The sequence below is a fragment of the Thamnophis sirtalis genome, unplaced genomic scaffold, assembly GCF_051295495.1.
Source record: "Thamnophis sirtalis isolate CommonGarterSnake01/CBP01778 unplaced genomic scaffold, rThaSir2_p1.2 scaffold_2, whole genome shotgun sequence".
Taxonomy (NCBI): Eukaryota; Metazoa; Chordata; class Lepidosauria; order Squamata; family Natricidae; genus Thamnophis; species Thamnophis sirtalis.
The window spans coordinates 12740288-12763977 of NW_028261382.1; the positions used below are offsets into that span (position 1 = coordinate 12740288).

At 42.9% G+C, this 23690-nt stretch overlaps 1 protein-coding gene across 1 annotated transcript in view; it reads right to left on the reverse strand.

Moving 5' to 3' along the window:
- The window catches only part of ACAN (aggrecan), an 87800-nt gene that overhangs the window by 17457 nt on the left and 46653 nt on the right, over positions 1-23690 (reverse strand). The window contains exons 10-13 of the mRNA XM_087704298.1: positions 22066-22359; positions 20516-20680; positions 15464-17599; positions 13126-13239 (exon numbers count right to left, since the gene is read on the reverse strand). Of these exons, the coding sequence (XP_087560424.1) occupies positions 13126-13239; positions 15464-17599; positions 20516-20680; positions 22066-22359 (2709 nt within the window). The remainder of the gene's footprint in view (positions 1-13125; positions 13240-15463; positions 17600-20515; positions 20681-22065; positions 22360-23690) is intronic.

Genomic DNA, 23690 nt, shown 5'->3' on the forward strand with positions numbered 1-23690 from the left:
TTGTTGTGGCTCGCATTTGAATACAAACCCAGTCTATTTTGCAAGGTAAAGGTAAAGGTTCCCCTCGCACATATGTGCTAGTCGTTCCCGACTCTAGGGGGTGGTGTTCATCTCCACTTCAAAGCCGAAGAGTCAGCGCTGTCCGAAGACGTCTCCGTGGTCATGTGGCCGGCATGACTAAATGCCGAAGGCGCACGGAACGCTGTTCCCTTCCCACCAAAAGTGGTTCCTATTTTTCTACTTGCATTTTTGAACTTCTAGATTGGCCGAAGCGGGGACAAGTAACGGGAGCTCACTCAGTTACGCAGGGCTAGGGATTCGAACCACCGAACTGCCGACCTTTCTGATCGACAAGCTCAGCATCTTAGCCACTGAGCCACCGGGACCCATAATTTGGCAAGACGAAGGGGAAAGCAATTCTCTTTCTGTTTTCTCCCACAACTTTCAGGTCCCACCGTACAGCTTTGATCAAGGTATGCCTATGGAAATAGATGCTTAGGCAACGAAGAGTACCAAAAAGAAAGCAGCACTTGAATAACATGCATATTTTTCAGGGCAAATTGCCTCTAACAAAGGATATGATTTTTCAAGTGGCAGCTGTAATTGAGGTTGAGGGAGAGTCGCCTCCAGATTTAGCTAAAAGGTTTTTCTTTGCTTACGAAAAATGATAACACAAATAACTAGGTATCTTAGAGCGTCAGACACACACACACACACGCACAAACACACACACACACACACACACACACACACACCACTAAAGTGGGGATTGCTTTTGGATAACAGTGTAACAACAAACATTTCCCTTGTTTTCAGCCAGGTTCCCTATCCTATTGGCCTTTAAACTTTGAATTGAATAAGAAATGGGAAGGGCAGGTTTATTTCCAGCAGTGGCTATTGCAGTGGTGGGATTCAAATAATTTAACAATCGGTTCTCTGCCCTAATGACCAGCTGGGTAGGCATGGCTGGGTGGTCATGTGACTGGATGGGCGTGGCCAGTGACGTGCGGTGAGTTTTATGGCTGGTGAGGCAGCAATTCTTTTAGACTTGTGGGCTTCAACTCCCAGAATTTCACAGCCAGGCATGCTCAGTTCCGATTTAAAGCGACAGCATTTGTTTTTCTCCCTTGCTAAATGAGTTTCTTTCTTTCTTTTTCTTGTTCTTCTCCCTTCCCCTCCTTCCTCTCTCCCTCCCTCCCTCCCTCCCTCCCCCTCTCTCAAACACACACACACACACACAAAGTTGCACCAGGATTCAGAAAATTTAGGTTTTCCTCCTCAGCCCATGTTAGCAATACCACTAGCAGCATTTTGGCTGGCAGGTGTAAGTAGAAGTGGAAATTCATTCTACTGAAACATTGTTTTTGCTTATGATTGGATAATTAAAATTTCAGAAGACCCAAAGGCATAGTATTAGAGTGTTACATAGTGCATAAACTTACTAAAGAACTGTCTCAATATGCTCCCTCCCCCCTCTCTCAAACACACACACACACACACACACACACACACACACACACACACACACACACAGTTGCAGGAGGATGAAGTTTGAATTCCTCCCCCTCCCTCCGATCCACACGTACCTTTTCCAGCTGTTTCAGAGAGGATTTCAACTCTGCTCTTGGCTGCCATTATGAAAAGAAAAAAAATGTAAAAGGAAAAAGGCAAGAGCTGAGGTCAGGCTGAGCTAGTTGCTGCCAGAGTCACCATGGATGACCCTGCTTAGTGCTTAACTGTTTAAAAAAGCCTCTAAAAAAACGCCCTCTACAGGAGGAGGCAAGAGAACGAGGTGCCTCATCTACATCAGGAATTTTTTGGCTTTTAACCCTTGCTTAGCTCTGCTCGAGTGATCATAAAGTCAGACTAGATGAGGCACCTCGTTCTCCTGCCTCCTTCTTTAGAGGGCACTTTTTAAGAGGCTTTTTTAAACAGTTAAGCACTAAGCAGAGTCATCTCTGCCTCCCCTACCTCCCCTGACTGCACATCCCTGGGCATGGCCAACTCGACATCACTCACATCGAGGGGCGCTTCTCCTTGCTTGGCCTCTTGTGACCATGGGGATGCTGCAACGGTCGTAAGTGTAAAAAATGGTCATAAGTGACTTTTTTCAGTGCCACTGTAACTTTGAATGATCACTAAGTGAACTGTTGTAAGTCGAGGAGTACCTGGACAAAAACACAAAAAGCTTCTTTGCTTGCAAAAAGGTGCTCTAAATACCAATCATTAGATTAGAAATACCTGCAACCCAGAGTTACAAAGAGCACCTTGAGGAATTAACTGGTTCTCCAAACTGCTTAGAAAGTTAACAATGGATTCTAGTGATTGGTGTGAACTGAATGAATCCCACCACCAGTTATTTGCATCCTGGGCCATATAGACATTCTTAGAAAACAAAGATGTCAACAAAGATGGTGGCTATGTTTGAAAATGTGCCTCTCTGTCCACAAAAATGGACACAGGCCTGCTGGGAACATCCTATATATCATGACTGACCAAACTTGGCAACTTTAAGACCTGTGGACTTCAACTCCCAGAATTCCACAGCCTGCATGGTTGGCTGTGGAGTTCTTGAAGTCCACAGATCTTAAAGGTGCCAAGGTTGGACACCCCTACTGTATATGCTAGCTATTTTGTAGTCAGGCTTATTTCAACTGTGGCCATCGGTTCTAAAGTTGGAGGACGTCAAGCTCAAAGTGTGCAAGTAGTTCTCATCTACCACCCACAATTGGGACTGGTAACTCTGTCACTACGCGATGCACTTGTTAAGTCACTAACTGCAGCTTGCAACTTGACGCTGGCTTCCCCACTGACTTCATTTTAGCCCTGGTGGCACAGTGGCTACAATGCGGTATTGCAGGTTAACTCTGCCCACAGCTAGGAGCTCAATCCTGACTGGCTCAAGGTGGACTCAGCCTCCCACCCTTCTGAGGTGGGTAAAATGAGGACCCAGATTGTTGAGGGACAATATGCTGACTCTGTAAACCACTTAGAGAGGGCTGTAAAGCACTGTGAAGCGGTATATAAGTCTAAGTGCTATTGCGATTGCTTGTTGGAAGCCAGCTATGAAGGTCACCAATGGCAATCATGTGACTGAATCACAATCGCATGACAGCGGGGATGCTGCAATATCTTCACCTCAAGGGCCAATGGTAAGAATTCTTCTTCAGGGTCCTTTTAACAGTGAAAGCTCCCTGATGAAGTGGTTGGTAAGTGAGGACTAGCTCCATCAAATGGTAAATATTGCCCTAAGTGATGCTGTATTCCTCGTAATTTCACAAACACATCACTGTTATTTATTAATTGGCAATAATATAGAAATGGCGTATTATTCTGTGATGATGAAAAGAATTGTGGAACAGTTTAGGGACTCTGTCCATCTGCAGCGGGATAACTTGGAAAACAGAATCCTTTCCTCTGCCTGTGGCAGAAGAAGCTGGCAAAAGAAAGATCAAATTTAGAAGTAAGCAGAATGAGGTTGAGGGCTGTGGAAAAAAAAGACCAATCCTCAGATTCTCCCACTCTTTCCCTGTTAGACCCTGTTGTGACCTGTCGGCTGCCAGCCCCTTCAGCAGCTGAATCAGATGAGGAGGAGGTGTGGGAGTCAGGATCAATATGAAGGCAACCTGAGAGCTCCGAGGGGAAAGGGGAAATGGAGCTGGTAGATAGAGAGAAGCAGAGGCAGAGCCTGGGCCATCCATCAGCCCTCAGATGGAGAGTCAACAGCCCCCAGGTCTGGAGGTGGCTGATGAGGAAGAGGAGGAACAGCTGGGTCCAGTGCCTGACGCATGGATGCACAGAAGGCAGAGGAGAGGAGAACAGTGGAAATCTATGGGCCGGTCCTTGGGACAGAAGAGCCATGGCTGCCACGAAGCCCCACCCTAGTTCTGGGGATAAAGGCCAAGGGGCAGAGACGAATAGATGTGGCAGACAGCTATTCATCCCCCTGCCCGACAGACTTGTTAGCCTGATGTGTGATAGAAACTTTTGCCGGGGCTGCTGGTGCTCCTAATAAAGGAATCATTGATTGATTACAGAGGATTTGTTGTGTTTGGGGAACTGGATCAGAACATATCCATGGAACTCAAACAGAAGCAACTTGTATACATCCACCTGATTAGAATCTTCTTTTATAACAAAATGCAATACATACTCCAATTATTCCCTGGAGAGAAAGTGCACACAAACACGAGATGCTTGTTCATTACACAGAAGAAAATACAGATCTTCTCTATATTATACAGATCTTCGCCTGTATTAGTGAAGGGATTGGAAAATTCCCTATAGAAGCTATAGGTGTTTACTTTCTATGAGCTTAGAAGAACTCTCAACATTTGCAGATGGTTTTCCATGGGTGGCCTAACCAGGCCAGACTCTGTTTAACTTCTAAGCCTTCATGTGTTTGACCGAGATCAATGGTAGGTAGCAATAACACTTAGACTTATATACCACTTCACAGTGCTTTACAGCCCTCTCTAAGCGGTTTACAGAGTCAGCATATTGCCCCCAACAATCTGGATCGTCATTTTACTGACCTTGGAAAGATGGAAGGCTGAGTCAACTTGAGCCAGTGAGAATCGAACTGCCTAATTGTTGGCAGCAGGCAGTCTGCAGAAGTAGCCTGCAGTACTGCATTCTAACCACTGTGCCACCATGGCTCATGATAGATCATGATAAGAGCCCTGGTGACGCAATGGTCAGAATGCAGTATTGCAGGCTAACTCTGCTCACAATCAGGAGTTCGATCCTGACTGGTTCAAGGTTAATTCAGCCTTGCATCCTTCCAAGGTCGATGAAAATGAGGACCCAGATCGTTGGGGGAGCAATATGCTGACCTTGTAAACTGCCCAGAGAATGCTGTAAAGCACTATGAAGCAGTGTGTAAGTCTAAGAGCTACTGTTGTAAGAGAAAATAAATCCCCCCCCCATACCCTGAGCAACAGATATTTTAGGAATTAATTGTGATGAGATGAGAAAAGGTTGCAATACAATCATACTGGGTGCATGTTAGATTATCTTTTTTTTCCCAATTCCCCCAGGAAAAAAAAGGGGAATACAGTTAGTAGAATTAGCTGAAGCTGGGTAAGGTAGCAGGCCATACCAATGTCACAGCGGCTCCCTCCGTAGCTGGGAAGGCATAAGCATGTGAAAGTGTGGATGCCATCGACACAGGTCGCTCCATTCAGACAGGGGTTGGAGTGGCACTCATCAATGTCTGGAAGAAATCAAGGGCTGCTATTAGGACTTTGGCTAGGCAGAAAGTCCACAACAAGAGACTCGGTTTTCTTGATTTAACCAGGATATAGAAGGAGGCGGTGAACTAAAGGATGCATAGAGGCAACGAGACCCATTTGGAGATGGGGGCAAAGTGAAACTGCAGCCACTGGAGTGGAAGAAAATGAGTGGGAAATGGAGAGAATTTCCCAACCATAGGGGAAAATAAAAAAAGCTTGGCAACTACCTGGCTACCTGGCTCCATGACCACCAGAATGAGAGTCAAGCCCAGATGAGAGTCAATCACTCCAAAATCATGGGAAGAATGGGATATCCTTAATTAGTAAACATAGGAAAAATATGGAGAACGGCCACTTTCTTATGCTTGGCCCATTGAGGGAGTCTAATTTTCTTGGAGCTCAGCAGAGGAAATTCAATAATCTCATAAATTAAAAATGCAATAGAAAACCTCATAAGAGCTTATGCATCAGAGACAAATTCTTTGTATTCGAATCATGTAAGACCAATAAAGAATATTCTGTTCTGCTCTGCTCTGCTCTGCTCTGCTCTGCTCTACTCTATTCTATTGTGGGATTCAAATAATTTAACAACTGGTTCTCTGCCCTAATGATATTTTCCAACTAGTTCACCAAACTGCTCAGAAACTTAACAATTGGTTCTCCTGAAGTGGTGCGAATTGGTTGAATCCCACCACTGATTCTATTCCATTCCTATCCTGCCCTGCCCTGCTCTGTTCTACTTCTATTCTATTCTATTCTATTCTATTCTATTCTATTCTATTCTGTTCTGTTCTGTTCTGTTCTGTTCTGCTCTGCTCTACTCCTATTCTATTCTGTTCTGTTCTGCTCTGCTCTGCTCTGCTCTACTCCTATTCTATTCTATTCTGTTCTGTTCTGTTCTGTTCTTCTCTTCTCCTCTCCTCTTCTATTCTAAAGGCATTTAAGCCAAAGACTAATGCATAAACCATCTTCTGCTCAAGCAGCATTAGGACTAATAGCTGAAGCTCCCCAATATAGTTCCTGAAAAGACTCAACTGTTAACTTGTGATCAGCCCAATGACAGGAGAGCTGGGCTAAATGAATGGTCATTGATGACTGCCCATCTGAGAAGAGAACTAAATTTGTCTCTTAGGCCCTTATAAAACTACTTTTTGACTGAGAATTTCATACAAGCAGATCAAAATTGCCTTCAAAATATCAAGATAGTTGGAGTCAGATTGGTGTTCTGTGAGTCTGAAGGCTTGAGTCCATTAGAAGTGTCCTTTCCTGCTGCTTTACTGATGGATGAAAAAGACAGTAAAAATTGCCTGATGGTGTTTTCTTAGCTCAAGAAAACAAAACCAACATGCATGGAAACAATTTTAATTGTAAGAAGAAAATATTCAAGGCTATCAAATGGAATTTGCTCTTGTTTATGTTTGTTAACGAAACTGTACCTTCATCCTTGAAAGATTTGTCCTTCAATTTCTGAGGGAGTGAAAAGCTTTAGAAATGTTGATCCTGAAATACTGATAATCTAAAAATTATCTCTGCGGTAGGGCTAAAAAAAAAGATTAGCATTTACTGCAAATGTACAAAGATGGTGACCTAGATAAGAAAAATGTTTTGAAGCAAAGAATAATAAATGGATATGTCTATATTTCACATTCATTAATGCTGGCAAGGCACAAGGTTGGGACCATGTTTCCACTATGGAAAGTCTAAGGCAGGAAATAATCAGGACTAGAAGTTCTCTAGAAGTTTGTTGTGGCATTGACACTAGTAATTACTTGTAATGACCTGTCCAGGGTGCTGAAAACATTTTCCACTTGATATTCTTGACCATGATTCTGGCCTGTCTTGACATTTCTGTTCTGGTATCTAAGGTTTGAATTTTGAATGCAGTACAAGGTCTTGCTTTCTTTATCAGCTGGCTGTGCCATTTGCCTTCTACAAATTCTCCTTCCCTGAGACAGATGCATGGACATAAAGATAAAGTTTCCCCTCGCACATATGTGCTAGTCATTCCTGACTCTGGGGGTGGTGGTGCTCATCTCTGTTTCAAAGCCAAACAGCCAGAGCTGTCTGAAGATGTCTCTGTGGTCATGTGGCCAGCATAACTAAATGCCGAGGACGCACAGAACGCTGTTACCTTCCTACCAAAGGTGGTTCCTATTTTTCTATTTACATTTTTATGTGCTTTCAAATTGCTAGATTGGGAGAAGCTGGGACAAGTAACAGGAGCTCCCTCCATTACGTGGCGCTAGGGATTCAAACAGTCAAACTGCCGACCTTTCTGATCGACAAGCTCAGCATCTTTTCCACTGAGCCATTACGTCCCATGGACATAGGAGGCTGCAATTTTGTTTTCTGGGAAAATCATCACCAAACATGCATGTTTCCAACCTGGTAGCCTCCAGATATATGAGCTTATGTCACAGAATTATCAACAATGCCTATGGAATTCTGAGTGTGAGGGACATCTAAGTTCAGGAAAGTTTTTATAATAAGAAAAATTCTAGAAAAATTGTGCCTTTGCCCAAGACTGCAGAGGTGATGGGTTATCAATTATTTTTAATATGTGACTTGGGATTCTGTGACTTGCAAAGTACTTTTAAAAAGTAAGAAATTCTGATAAAAAGCATTTAGCAAACAGTGCAACAGCATATGAGTGAAGAGCTCAAGCATGGACTATGCTGTCAGAAGTAAATCTCCTCTCTTTTTATCTGCAAAGCACAATATCTATAAAATACCTTCCTAGCCATGGCTCATGTATTTTCTTCAAATCAACAAAAACAGAAATGGAGAGTAGGAATTTTCAAAAAAGTGATCCACCAGAGTGGCAAACTTTCAACAAAGTATGTTACGAACCAACAGACCAAAATTTTTATTATCTTTATAGTTTCCCAAGCAGTGCCCAGCTGGATTGGATCCCTTACTCAATTAGTTTCAGCAGCCCTCAGAGTACCAACCAACTGTACAAGAAAGCCAACTAGTCTCCCAGAAGATGGCATTCAGAGTCAGCCATTCTGCCTTCTACACTAATACCCATTGATCCCTGTTGTGGCCCGGCAGGAGCTGTTAGAGCTGTCGCCAGACTCCGACAGCAAGGGGTCTTATGAGTCGGTCTTGGAGGAGGTGGAGGACCCCGGACAGGGTGTCGACTCCGAGCAGGGCGAGGAGAGACTGGTTGGCCATCAGGTGGCGGCAGAGCATTGGATCAAAGGGAATGTCCATGAAAGCATTTGGGAGTTGTATCAGGATGCATGCAGGTCTACTCAGCGTAAAGGACAAAGGAGTAACTACAGGAGGTGATTGCAAACAGCTGAGGCTGATCAAGATCCCCTCCTGCTGATAAAAGAGACTGCTGGTGCCACGCCCTGGGGGCAGAAGTCAACGTTCTGTTTCTGTTCTAGTGATTGTTCTTGTTCGTGTTCACAAACCGAGAGAAGCCAACTTGGATAAGTGGTTTGAGATAAGAGAAGCCAGGTTTACATTTTGTTATGAGTTATAGGACTTTTGCCAGAGCTATTATCTTTGTTTATTTGGGCTTGCAGCCAACAAGAGCTTGGACTGATTAAAAGAAACCTTTTTAGTTACGTGGCTTTTGGCTTTCATTCCTGGATGGAGAAGGGGGGTTCAGAACAGATCCCTATGCCATCCATAAGTTGGCCCATGGCTTTTGTGAAACCTGACCCAGAAACACAAAATGAAGCAATTAATTGCAAAACAAGACTTGAAATTTGCAAATACCTCCCCACTTACTCTTCCAATCACATTCCATCCTAGATTTGCAAGATCTTAAGGTTAGACTAGAAATTTTATTCTTCCTACCAACCTGTTATCCTTCATTTGTTATGTTAGTTGCCTGGCTACTTCTGGATTCACCCTCACTAGTACATTCTCATCTTTCTGTTCCTGGGTCTATGGCAATTTGCTGCAGCCAACTTGTCACAGTCAACTCACCATGGCCAACTCACCACAGCCAACTTGTCACAGTCAACTCATCATGGCCAACTCACAACAGCCAACTTGTCACAGTCAACTCACCATGGTCAACTCACCGCAGCCAACTTGTCACAGTCAACTCACCATGGCCAACTCAAACTGGTGAGCTGGTGAGACTCAAACTGCTGAACTGCTGTCAGCTGGCAGTCAACAGAAGTAGCCTGCAGTACTGCATTCTAATCACTGGCCACTTTGGCTCTTACACTAATATCAAAAGAAATGGTGGAATATAATCATTAAGGAAAAGATGCAAAAGAAGGGACAGAATGAAATCTGAATGACAAAAATTAAAATAATGTTTTCTTTGTTTTAAATAATTAAATTGAATTGCCCTGCGGCGAGTTGTCCCACAGCAAGTTTGCTGTGGTGAGTTGTCCCATTCCACCATTTTTGCCTTCTTCTCCCCAATTCTCTCCTAAAATTTACTATTCTGCTTTCCTCTTATGTTACAACAACATGAGTGGGGAGGAGCGAAGATGAAAGTTGAAAGTATAGCAGGTGAGATGAAAGTTAATCCTGATCTCCAACTTGCCACTTCATTTTCAAATTCCTACTATTGGCAAGAGCGTCACAATTGTTCAGTAAGAAAGGCAGATCCAGCTTTCTGGGGATGTAATTCTGCTGTTATTTACTCCTTCTGACAGAGCTCTTCATCGGAAGAGTTCTAGATATAATGGAGTTGAGATCAGATCAGATCAATATTTGGAATTCAAACATGCTTTTGGAAAGCTGACCTGTCATGATTAATGTTTTTAGACACTTAGCATCTCAGTGGTTAACAATAAACTTGGGAGATAAGAAGAAGAAAACAACAGACTTATTTTATTCGCTTATAGCCCCATGCCCAAAACATACAATCTCCCTATCTCTAAGGTCACTGAAGGAGAGTGAAATAAAATAAAATATATCAAAAGTCAGAAATCGGCAGCAGCAGCAGGAGAACCTTGAATTTATCCACTGCAGGATGAAAGTTTCTTCATTAAAGGTTAAGGACTTTAACCTACCACGTTAATCCAGTGTGCGTAAGTAAACAGATGTTTTTGAGCGACCTAAAAGCAATTGCAATTGAGTGAAGCTTTTGTTCTGTGATTGACAATTTCAGTGGAGAAATCAGCAAGTAAAAGGTAGGTAACTTGAACTCAAAATAGGCAGCCTCGTGGGTAAGGCATGAATTATGAGCTCTGGGCTCTGCACACCAAGCACAATAGAGAGGACAACGAAAGTAGAGCTGGAAAAGAAGCAGGAACATTTTGCCTGGGAGAAATGGTTAGGGTCCCCTTTATTAGATTGAGGGTAAAACACTGAACTTTGCTAATGTGAATGTGCTTCTCTAGCATTATAGCAATAGCAATAGCAATAGCAGTTAGACTTATATACCGCTTCATAGGGCTTTCAGCCCTCTCTAAGTGGTTTACAGAGTCAGCATATTGCCCCCAACAACAATCCGGGTCCTCATTTTACCCACCTCGGAAGGATGGAAGGCTGAGTCAACCCTGAGCCGGTGAGATTTGAACAGCCGAACTGCAGAACTGCAGTCAACTGAAGTAGCCTGCAGTGCTGCATTTAACCACTGCGCCACCTTGGCTCAGTAGTCCTATATAACACATAACCCTAAAATGGACAGGAAATACATACTGTGAAATATTCTATAAATATCTATATCTATATCTATATCTATATCTATATCTATATCTATATCTATATCTATATCTATATCTATATCTATATCTATATCTATATCTATATCTATATCTATATCTATATCTATATCTATATCTATATCTATATCTATATCTATATCTATATCTATATCTATATCTATATCATCTATCTATCTATCTATCTATCTATCTATCTATCTATCTATCTATCTATCTATCTATCTATCTATCTATCTATATCTATCTCTCTATCTCTCTATCTGTCATCTATCTCTATCTATCTATCTATCTATCTATCTATCTATCTATCTATCTATCTATCTATCTATCCATCCATCCATCCATCCATCCATCCATCCATCCATCCATCCATCCATCCATCCATGATGAATGCAGCACAGAAATAAAATGCTGGCTTGCACTAGCTTGCACAGCAATGATGAACGTGAACCGAATATGGAAATATGGAAAAGCAAGGACATCAGCCTGCAACCAAAAATAGGTTAGTTTGTTTTGCTGTGGTCCCCGTAGCTACCTACGATTGTGAAAGTTGGACCTTAAAAAAGCAAGGCAGGAAGAACATTAACTCATTTGAGGTGTGGTGCAGGGGAAAGCTCCTGCATATTCCTTGGACAGCAAAGTACTGGAGTGCCTAACACAAGGCATATCTCTGGAAGGGCAAAATCACGAAACTGCATCTCACTTATTTTGGTCATGTCATATGGGGGATTTTACTGGAAAAAGCAATTACCGTATTTTTCAGACTATAAGACACACCGGAGTATAAGACGCACCTTAGTTTTTGGGGAGGAAAATAAGAAAAAATCTGCCTCTGCCTACCAGCATCCATGATATTCATCTGGCTAGTGTCCTGTCAGTGTGTGAGAGAGTTGAAGGCTGTTTGGAAACAAACAGTATTTGCTATGTGAGCAACAAGGAAGGAGACAGCAAGGAACCTGGGCATGGCTTGTTCTGTACTAAAGCTGCATGCTGTGCTGATATCTGAAACTAAAACTGAAAGTGAAACTTCTCTGTTGAACTACCATGTTGGAAAACCTGCTTTTGATACTGTATATTTACTTAATATGTTATGAGATTATATATATATAATCTCATAATGATGGAAGCAGTTAGCTTCCTCCCATAATTGGGGCTTACCAGGGGTTGTAAAAATCTAATAGATACCTTCCACCCTGGCTTCGCTGATAAACGGATAAGAGCCTGTGGCCTAATGGCTAAGATCTCTGCCTAGTGTGCCTAGTATGCCATATAGCCCAGGTTCAAATCCCAGTAAGGGTATGGCTAGCTGATGAGAGCTAAATAGCTTGAAATAGATCTATACTAGTCTCCCTTTATTTATTTATCAGCACAAATAAAAAAACACAAATATAACAAAGGCAACAGTAAAAATATTGGGTTTCTGTCGTGATGGACTCTTGTGACGAGCCGAAGGACAGATGATGGAAGCAGTTAGCTTCCTCCCATAATTGGGGCTTACCAGGGGTTGTAAAAATCTAATAGATACCTTCCACCCTGGCTTCGCTGATAAACAGATAAGAGCCTGTGGCCTAATGGCTAAGATCTCTGCCTAGTGTGCCTAGTATGCCATATAGCCCAGGTTCAAATCCCAGTAAGGGTATGGCTAGCTGATGAGAGCTAAATAGCTTGAAATAGATCTATACTAGTCTCCCTTTATTTATTTATCAGCACAAATAAAAAAACACAAATATAACAAAGGCAACAGTAAAAATATTGGGTTTCTGTCGTGATGGACTCTTGTGACGAGCTGAAGGACAGATGATGGAAGCAGTTAGCTTCCTCCCATAATTGGGTCTTACCAGGGGTTGTAAAAATCATATATATATTTATGCACATTATTGCAGCCTGATTCAGTGTGAGCAGCTGATTAGCGGGTGGATCGGCCTCCCGAAATACCCCCAATCAGCTGTTCCAGGCTGCAGGGATTGCCACAGACCATCATCTCCTCCGTGCCTTGCACTTTTGGCTACATTCGGTATATAAGATGCACCCAAATTTCCACCCACTTTTAGGGGGGCGGGGGCGGAAGTATGTCTTATAGTCCAAAAAATATAGTCTGTTTGGAATAACTAGCAGTAAAAGAAAACCAGACTGCCAAAGAACAAATGGTGGCTGTTCTTTGGAAGATGTGTAGACACCTTGCCCATAGAATCATCAATAGTCAGACACAACATCATCCTGATTAAGAAGAAATCAATACTCACCTATCTCACAGTAATCACCCATAAATCCAGTTGGGCATAAACAGATGATGTTTCCTTCTTGTTCATGGCAGGTCCCACTTCCACATAGTTTCTCCTCACAAGTCTTAGGGGTAGCTGCAATCAAAAATATTTTTTTCTTTAGCTATTCTTGAGGGTCATCAAGCTGAAAGTTACATTTAAAAACAAGCCCCCTTTTTGATGAGACTTTCTTGTCCCCAAATAAGGGTTCAATTCTAGCGTGGATTAAATAAAACCACTGGCATCTTAGCACAATCCTGAAAGAAACTCCCTTTCCCTAGTAAGGCAACATTGAATTCTACTTCACTCACTCTTATTGCCCCTGTGGGTTTTAAGGATCGTAGAAGTAAATTAAGGATTGTATTTGGTCCAAAGTTTGGTCAAAAAACACTTTCAATGCCTATGAACTTTTTACAGCCACCACATATGAGATAATATGGAAATAACACAGAGATGGTATTCTGCCGGTTCGCCCCAGTTCGGGCAAACTGGTAGTGGCGGTGATGGGAGGCTCTGCCCACCCACCCAGACGTTATCATGGATGCTCTGTGCATGCGCAGAAGCTCCACATGCGTCCATGCTCCCAGTTCCGAACTGGTAGAGAAGATTGGAGCATTTCATGCCTGAAATAATAGTTCATGGGTTTTGGTGAGACAGAAGTACTTTTAGAACTATGTGCCTTTATTAGTCAATATACAAGTCCTTTCTGAGTATACGATGTAGTAGGGTTCAAAGAACTTTGAGTTTTTCATCAAACTGAGCGTTTTATTTCATAGATAGGTAAAAACATTTTTTAAACAAATCAGCTGGTGTAAGGGACAGATATACAGTTATATTTATTTTTGCTCCCTCCTATTTGGAAAGTTATAGAATTGACGAGTCTCTCTGACGTTACAATGTTCTAACTTCTTTTATCTCCCAGCTGTGGCAAAAGAGGTGAGGTAATAAGAAGAGATCAAAATACAGATAATTTTTAAATAAGTGTTAGTATGCCTCATCCTTACACACTGGCGCTTAGACTTACATGCCACTTCATACTACTCTACAGCCCTTTCTAAGCGGTTTTACAGAGTCAGCCTATGGACCCCCAACAATCTGGATCCTCATTTTATCAACCTCAGAAGGATGGAAGGCTGAGTCAACATTGAGCCGGTCAGGATTGAACTCCTGGCAGGGGGCAGAATTAGCCTGCAATACCACATTCTAACCACTGCTCCACCAGGGCTCCTTAAGTAAAATACTGTAAACAAAATGCATAAATCTTTGTGGAGATAACTACTATTACTAATTGAAGAATTGAATGCTGCCTAGGCTAGGCTTACCGCATTAATTTACTGGACTGAACCATAAGCTTAAAATAAAGAACTTATTATATACTTAATTTTAGCAGCCCAAATGATAATTGTGCAACATTGAAAAACTTTAGAGAATGTAACAATTGGATTCTGAATTAACGAGACCTCTTCAATGACTACATTAGAAAAAAACCTACAAAGTTAAATAAATGAGATATCAGAGGCAGGAAGCACAATTTCATCAAATCTGGATGGATTTTATGGTTTATCTCAATGGTTTATAATCCATTGGAATACTTCATATATACATGTCAGTACCTGTTTATTCTCATTGTAGTAAATCTTTTTCATATTTTATCTATTTTTCCTCCTCTCTCCCTTTGGTACCTTGAATTTATGTTAATGCAGTTGCCTGATGTTGTCTGTTAAAAATGGATCAAAATGTGCTTAAAAAATTATTAAGCAATAGGCAAAAGGAAAGGTAAAGATTCCCCTTGCACATACAGTATGTGCTAGTCGTTTCTGACTCTTAGGGGGAGGTGCTCATCTCTGTTTCAAAGCCGAAGAGCCGGCGCTGTCTGAAGACGTCTCCTTGGTCATGTGGGCGGCATGACTAAACACCGAAGACGCACCGAACGCTGTTACTTTCCCACCAAAGTTCCTATTTTTCTACTTGCATTTTTACATGCTTTTGAACTTCTAGGTTGGCAGAAGCTGGGACAAGTAACGGCAGCTCACTCCGTTACACAGTGCTAGGGATTCAAACTGCCGAACTGCCAACCTTTCTGTTCGACAAGCTCAGCATCTTAGCCACTGAGCCACAACATCCATAGGAGGGAGGGACAAAACTGTGCAAATGAATGTTCACAATCTTTAGTTAATCAACCAGTTAGATTACCCTTCCTGAGAGTCTACATTTGAGAGTCACTATGTCATGGGAGAAATAAGGGAAAGATCAGCAAGGGTGAAAATTTAGCCTAGTGCCTATTGGAAGCTCCACTGCATATATGCATTTCCCAATTTACCTTGTGTCATAAGCTGTATCCCATCAGTCATCTCCGATGAAACGTTAGGAAGGAGAGGAGTAGCAGTTGGTGATGGTAGTGGAATCACTGGAGCAGCAGCATCTATTGTTTCCAACTCTGCAGTTGGATATGTACTGGTCTCTGTCTCAGCCTGAGTCTCTGTTAGAAGCCTTGAATGTTGAGTTAGTTCAACACCTGGACTGCTGGTACTAAGTAGGACATCTGTCAAAAAGACTTTCTCTGATGTGTCTGACACTGTCTCAGGTGCTGGACCTGAACTGTCTCCATTAAACTGAGTCCTTTCATCATAAGTCCCAGAGGGTAAGCCACTGATGAATGGTGCCCCAGATGTTTCTGAGTAGCTTTCAGATAATGAAGATGTTTCTCCACCTGGTTCATAATGGGTTGAAGTTTCTAGGTGGCTTTTTGATAAGACTGATGTTTCATCCCTTGTTTCATTAAACAAAGGAGTTTCTACACTAGTTTCATGAAATGTGGATGCCTTGCTACTGATTTCATGATATTCTGGGGGTGATATGGTACTTTCAGGATAGGTAGAAACTTCTGCCCCAGATGCGGAGGCTTCCACACTGGGTTCATGAAAATGGAAAGACTCTGTTTGTCCAATCAGTTGCTGTTGAACTGTTGGTCTTGTCACTGTTTCTATGGAATCAGTTATTAAGATAATTTCTGGGATTCCAGAGACATCACCACTAGCACTGGCTGTGGTTGAAGATGCTCCACTTACATCAGTGAGATCATCAATTTCTCTACCAAAATATGGAATGCCAGAGGAAGTCCCGCTGAAGTCAACTTTCTCAGATGATACTCCACTAGATGTTGTCACATCATACAATGCTCCAGATGTTTCCTCCTGTCCTGAAGGAAGCCCACTTATTTCTAATATCCCGGATGTCCCTTCTCCTAATTCTTGTGCAACAGAGGGCTGTGTTACGACTTCCACCAAAGTTGTATCCACAAGGGAAACTGTAGGAAACCCTGATGTGAGACCACTATAATCATATGTTCCAGATGAAATGCCACTGACAAGTTCAATGCCAGAGCTTTCTCCACTAATGTCTGTTAGTCCACTAGGAAGTCCACTGACTTCAGTAACTCCTGAAGCCCACCCACTGAAGTCCACTTGTCCAGAAGAAGGCTGACCACTGACATCTAAAATTCCTGGTGTAGTGCCTGATAGATCTTCCTCTCCTGAAGGTAATCCACTTATTTCTACAAATCCTTTCCCTTCTTCTTCTTTAGATGAAGGAGTTGTCACTTCAAATAATTTAGTATCAATGAAGGTAACACCTGAAGGCTCACCACTCCCATCAATACCTGAAGGCTGGCCACTTAATTCGACATCGCCACTTAGATCAGGTGTCCCAATAGATGTTCCATTGAAGTCAAGTCCTGATGGTAATTCACCGATATCAGGTGTGCTGGATGGTTCCCCACTGATATCAGTTCCTGAAGAAAACCCACTGAGGTCAGTGGTCCCATTGGCATCAGCTCCAGAGGGCAATCCACTGGTTGTGCCACTAACATCCCAGTCAACAGAGGGGAAGCCTGATACATCTCCATCTCCACTAACCCCAATTGTCCCTTTCCCTTCCATTTCCCTTTCTGTTGCTGTGGTCACAACTTCCGTCAAAGTGGCATTCACCAGGGACACAGTAGGAAATGCAGATGTGAGACCACTATAATCATACTCTCCAGAGGGTGAGCCACTGGGATCAATACCAGAATGGTCTCCACTAAATCCAGAAGGCGACCCACTAAATTCTGGGATCCCTTTGCCTTCCTGGAGCCCAGGTTCTTGGATTCCTGAACTAATCACTTCTTCTTTTCCAGAAGGTAAGGTGCTGACTTCGATAACCCCAGAAGATAGGCCACTTTGGTCTCCTGAGGGTAGCCCACTTTCTCCAGAAGGCAGCCCACTTATTTCAGGGACTCCAGAGGGGAATTCTCCAAATCCTGAAGGTGTTTCACTAGGTTCAACCGTTCCGGTTATCTCTGGGGCTCCAGAAGTCCAACCAGAAGCAGATGTCTCTGTGATTGGAGCTTCTGAACTTGTTTCATCAGGTATGGCATCAGTGGGAAGAATGGTTGATTGACTCGCAGCTGGTGGACTCACTTGCATGAAAGAGAAAGAGAGAGCACAGATGCAAGAGTGAACACTCAAGCAATACAAAAAGGAACATCAACATTAGGCTGCGTTCAAGGCCCTTTCTTAAAAAAGCAACATTATTCTGCAATGCATGAAATATATATTAGCATATAGATACAAGCAGAGACTGGTTCTGGCAAACTGGTAGCGGAAATTTTGAGCCGTTCAGAGAACCGGCGAACTGGCATACCACTCTGGCTGGCCTCCCGAGTCCCAGCGGATCAGTTAGGTATTCTTCTATTGCCCTGCACATGGGAACGGAGCTGGAAAGCAGGTTAGTGAGGTGGGGTGGGAAGGGAAGGGAGATTTTACAGTATCTTTCTCCCAGGACTGGGGATGGAATAGAGATTTTGCAAGCTTCCCTTGCCACATCCACCAAGCCACATCCACAAGCCATGCCCACCAAGCCATGCCACGCCCACAGAACCGGTAGTAAAAATTTTTGAATCCCACCACTGAATACAAGGCTACAGAGCAAGAATACCCACCTTAAGAAAAAAGGTTTGTCCATTTTGGTAATCAAAACTGGACTAATATACCAAGAGTGAAATTTATAGTTTTTCTCTAAATGTAATATTCAGAATAAATTTCACATTCTTCCACTGAAGTTTTCATTGTCGCACATCTGTTACTACATCTATAAGTTCTGCATCATTTTAATTCTATGGTATCACCTTCAACTTGTTTCTGAATCAGACTTTATCAGGTTATAAATAAGGCCACACAGATATTCTGAGTGAAAATCTGAGTGATTATAAAATGTTTAAATTCATGTTGTTTCTGCAGTTATTTTCGCAGTTATTTTTGTACTCCATTTTTATGAAGATAAACTCGGTGAAGTGTACTAGACCATTGTGAAGAGTCTCAAAAGATTTTATCTTTGTCTTGTTAGTAATCAAATATTGCAATCTAAACACATTGTTCTCTCTCCACTGAATGAATTTCAGTGTTTTGCTCGTCATAAAAGTAAACAGTTAATTACAAAACAACAGGGGAACAATCAGGACTTATTTTTTCGTTTTATCCCAGACATTTAATATATTACTTATTACTGCATAATGTATTCTCCAGTTTGTTTCTATTTGTATCAGATTAGAAATATCTACGAATGCCGTCCTCACTCTCTTTAATCTGTCTCACCCTTTTGAATCCTGTAACATCTTGAATTTAATCCTTGATCTTTTATTGGAGCATTTGCAATTCATTACTCATTGATGCCAGTTGCTTAAAATCTTTTCAGTATGTACAGGAATCATACAGAATAGTAAGTTAAGTCTTGGTAAAATATTCATTTTGATAGCGGCAATTTTTCCTAAGCGGAAAAGGTTTAATTTTTCCCATCGGGAAACATCTGCTGTATTATTTCTCCATCTCTGTAAATAAGTATTTTAAACCAAGTTCTTATTATTTTTGTCAAATAGATTTCCAAGAGCTTAATTTTTTGGCAGTAGTGTTAATGCCCATTACTTGATGCAGATATAGCTTTTCTTTCTCTGCTAAAGTCTATGTCAACATCTGGGGGATTTTCGTTATTGATCTGATAAACTGAAAAGAGGCCATATCGCTGTATTTTTTCCTTTAACAGTCCTGCAGTTTTTTGGTTTGTTTTGCGAATTTATATCAACATGGCATAGAGATTTTTTTAGGCAAAGAATCTGACCAGTTTCAGAAAGCTGCAGACATCAATGGATTATAATGAAGATATTTTGTTCAATTCTGTGTAATTCTCAGAGTGTTCTGACTTAGGCTTCACAAAACCATGAAGCAGACTCCTTGTCCCAACAAAACCCCTTTTTATTAAACTAATGTGAATTCCTCTCATTCACATCCAGCAAAATCCCAGCAAACAGTCTTTCAAGGTGTATTTACAACCACAGACCTTATCAGGAGATAATGAGAGCTGCCAGCCAATATCTTCCAAACACAATGCTGTACAAGAAAATACTTGGCAAGGAGTCTCTGAGAGTCATGAACAAATCTTCACACTAATTAAGCGAACTAATTGTCGTTTGCAAACTCTCCTCCCCTTTCGCTCCCCTTTATTCCCTATGGGAGAAGCCATTTACTGTCCACCTGTGGCTTTACTCCCAAGTTGGCCCTTGTTCCTTAACTGTTCCCTTCTCCCTGCAGCTCTGTGCATGCACACGTCGGGAACAGCCTCCAGCTGTTCTGCCCCACTGAACTCCGACTCCGAAGGCAGCTGTTAACTGTTGGATGGCCCTGGCCCCATCTCTGCCTCTGATGCAGAGCCCTCATCAGAGCCTTCCCCAGACTCCAGGACTGGCCCATGTTCCTCCCCAACCTCCTCACTGTCTGAGTCTCCCACCAGTTCCGCTGGCCACTGGCAGGCCACAACACAGAAGCTGCCTAGATAAAACCCCGTAGTTTTCTTGAGAAGGCTTTTCCTAAAGTGGTTTGCCATTTAATTTAAATATAAAACTGGCATCAAAAATAGCCTGGGTTGACATCACACACTAAACTCTCAATCTAGAGACCCCTAGTATAAATGTGTGTCGTTTGTACCATGTAGTTACAAGTGAATAAAGTACATGACAAAGGCAGTGGATATGTGCAAATAATGCAAATTTTTTTTTTACATATAGACAAAAACCACATTTTGAGATTATCTGGACTCTGTGCATTTTGGGGGAGTGGGGAGAATTAATCTGGATTTAGACTTTGTACATTACATTTGAAGCCTGTTAAATGGGAATTCATTTCGAGTCTATTAGAGTTGAGTTACCAATCACTTTAAATATACAAATATTAAGATGATTTACTATTTTCTTATTGTTAAATATATATCCACTGTTTCCTAGACTCTGGGAAAATTTGCAGCTGCAACAGTTTATTCTGAAGTTGAACCAATGGAACTTATTTACCAGATAACAGTGATGTATCAGTTGGAAATATATCTGTTCCCCAGTCAGTTTGATTGTCAGAATCAGTGGTAAACGTTTCTTCCCCAGAAGGAACTTCTTCTACACCAGGGACTGTCTGGGCAGTAATTAAGTCTTCTTCTAGTTCCCCATACAAAGATGGTGTTGCTGAAAGACAGAAATCATTGTTCAGAATATCCAAATAGGGAAATTCGAGGCAGATGTATAATGAAATCTTCATGATCAGGAGTGGGTTCCTGCCAATTCTAACCTCTTCTATAGAAGAGGTTCCACAAATCTACAATGCCATTTAGAAGCGGTTCCAGCTCCCTCCCTCCCCCCGCCCGTCCGCACATCATCAAGATGAAGAGCGAGAGGAGGAATTCTGGGAGTTGAAGTCCACAAGTCTTAAAACTGTCAAGTTTGAACACCCCTGGGGTTTTTTTGTCTAAAGAGTTAGGGGTGCAAGTATCTTGTAACTTGACAGCTTTAAGACTTGCGGACTTCAAATGTCAGCATTTCTGAGCCAACATTTTGGTTGCTAAGCAAGAGCGTTGTTAAGTGAGTTTCACCACATTTTACAAGTTGGCCACGCCCACCCAGTCACATGGCCGGCAAGTCACTCCCACCAGGTCACAAGGGCCGGCAAGCCACTCCCACCTTGTCACATGGCTGGCAAGCCACTCCCACAAAGCAGGCCATACCTACAGAAGAGGTTCTAAAAATTTTTGAAACCCACCACTGTTCATGATGGTGTTGTAACTTCGAACAATCACTAAACAAACTGTTGTAAGTCAAGGAGTAACTGTAATCAATTCTGGCTGACTGGAGAATTCTTGGCATTTGGGTCTGGGAGTCTTAGAGTTGCCAAGTTTGGAGACCCCTGGTGTAGTCCCCTGCTCGAGCAAGGGATTGGATTAGAAGACCTCCAACGTCCCTTCCAACCATATGATTCTATGTCTTATGATATAAACAGGGGTGGGAGTCAGCCGGTTCGCACTGGTTCGGTTCGGTAAACCGGTTGTTGTAAGGACTGGCTGGCCCCGCCCACTCTGCCAGTCTCCTTCCAGGAGTCTCCATGCGGCCCATTCATCATGCCAAGTAAGTTCAGGACCCATGTGGAGGCTCTGGGAAGGCAAAAAACAGGCCTCCTGGAAGTCTGGAAATGGGCCCATTTCCAACCTCTGGAGAGCCTCCGGAGCCCAGGGGAGGCTGTATTTCCCCTCCTGGAGGCTCAGGGAAAGCCTCCAGAGCCTAGGGAGGGTGAACGTCCCCCCTCCACCATGGTGCGGGACGCTGAGTAGGCCACACCCACCATGGCCATGTCCACCCAGCAAATGGGTAAATAACAGGTTGTTAACATTTTTCAATCCCACCCCTTGATATAAAGCAGGGGTTTCCAAACGCCATGATGGCTGGGGAATTCTGGGAGTTGAAATCTACAAGTCTCAAAATTGCCAGGTTTGGAGACCCCTGATATAAAGGATTGAAGGTTGAATTCCGGATGGAAAAGGTTGTTTCCCTAGTTCTAGAGAGATGAGCAGGTTCCTTACCTCTGAAGCAAAAGACGTGATGCTTCGATTGTGGGTCAGGGAATCCTGTCTGATTGGAGTACAAGTAAATCGTTCTCACACCGGGCTTGTCTCCCCCACAGGTAGGGCGGGGATGAACAATCGGATATCGGAGGCTTCCATCAGCCAACCAGCTTGCCTGACAGTTATCTTGGCCTAGTCTCCAGGCAGCGTAGAGTTGTCCAGTGGAAGCCATGGTCGCATTTTGACTCTCACAGTATCTTTGGGCTTCCAAGAAGGTGAATTGTGCTGTCTGAGTTGCAAAGAAGACCTCACCTACACATAATGAATGAAAGGCGGTGAGATCCACTTTCATTAGAGCTACACAGTACTCGGGATTCAAGTTTCCCCATATTCTATAGAGCATAGATCTAGCACCTATCCATAACACCTCCAAGCAGCTGACAAATCCCGTAAATGGATGCCCTTTGGTGCTGTGGGAGGTCCAAATCCAATGCGTTGGTTCATCAACACTTCTTGACCTACTGATAACAATAGGTCCTCTTGACCTCACCTTTTGCTTGCTCTTTATCGTCACGTTTCTCAACTTTACCAACTTTTAATGTATGTGAATTTCAACTCTTAGAATTCTGGGAGTTGAAGTCCCTATGTCTTAAAGTTGCCAAGGTTTAGAAACATGGGTCTAAGAGTGATTGCTAAGCTGAAGTCACTTACTTCTGCCTTTCTTCCAGGCTTGGAGTTTTTTCCTAGTGGACTCTAGGGTCTAGGCCAGTGATGACTAACCTTTTTGTCATTGTGTGCTGAAACCCCGTGTACATAATGCAATGCCTGCATAACCCCCCTGTGCCACTCCCCCATGTATATATGCATGACACCCCCACATGTGCCCCACTCCCACGCATGCATGGCAGAGATACAAAAACCAGCTGGCTGGTGGGAGGTACACCCATATGTATGATGGACCTGAGCTGGGGCGATGGCTCGTGCTCCTGTGGCACATGTGCCATAGGATCCCCATCACAGATCTAGGCTGTGTCTATCTCTACAGTGCTTTTCCTGAAGGCAAAAAATGGGCCTCCTGGAAGTCTGGAAATGGGCCCATTTTCAACCTCTGGAGAGCCTCCGGAGCCCAGGGGAGGCTGTATTTTCCCCTCCTAGAGGCTCAGGGAAAGCCTCCAGAGCCTAGGGAGGGTGAACGCCCCCCCTCCACCATGGTGCGGGAGGCTGAGTAGGCCACACCCACCATCGCCCACGCATGCATGGCAGAGATCCAAAAACCAGCTGGCTGGTGGGAGGTACACGCATATGCATGATGGACCTGAGCTGGGGCGATGGCTCGTGCTCCTGTGGCACATGTGCCATAGGATCCCCATCACAGGTCTAGGCTGTGTCTATCTCTACAGTGCTTTTCCTGAAGATAAATATCCTCTCTGCTATGAAACCCACTTCATGACCCTTTCTTCAGGTCATATTTCTGCTGCCCCCAAAAGTCTTTGTGTCACACCCACAGAGCACTTCAGCCTTCAACAACCCCTTAAGATGTTGTAGACTGCTTCTGCCTTCCTTCATCTTTGGAGATTGAACCTAAAACGTTGTCCAGCCCTATTTCCATGATTACATTAGATGTCAGTAAAGCACTTCTGCAG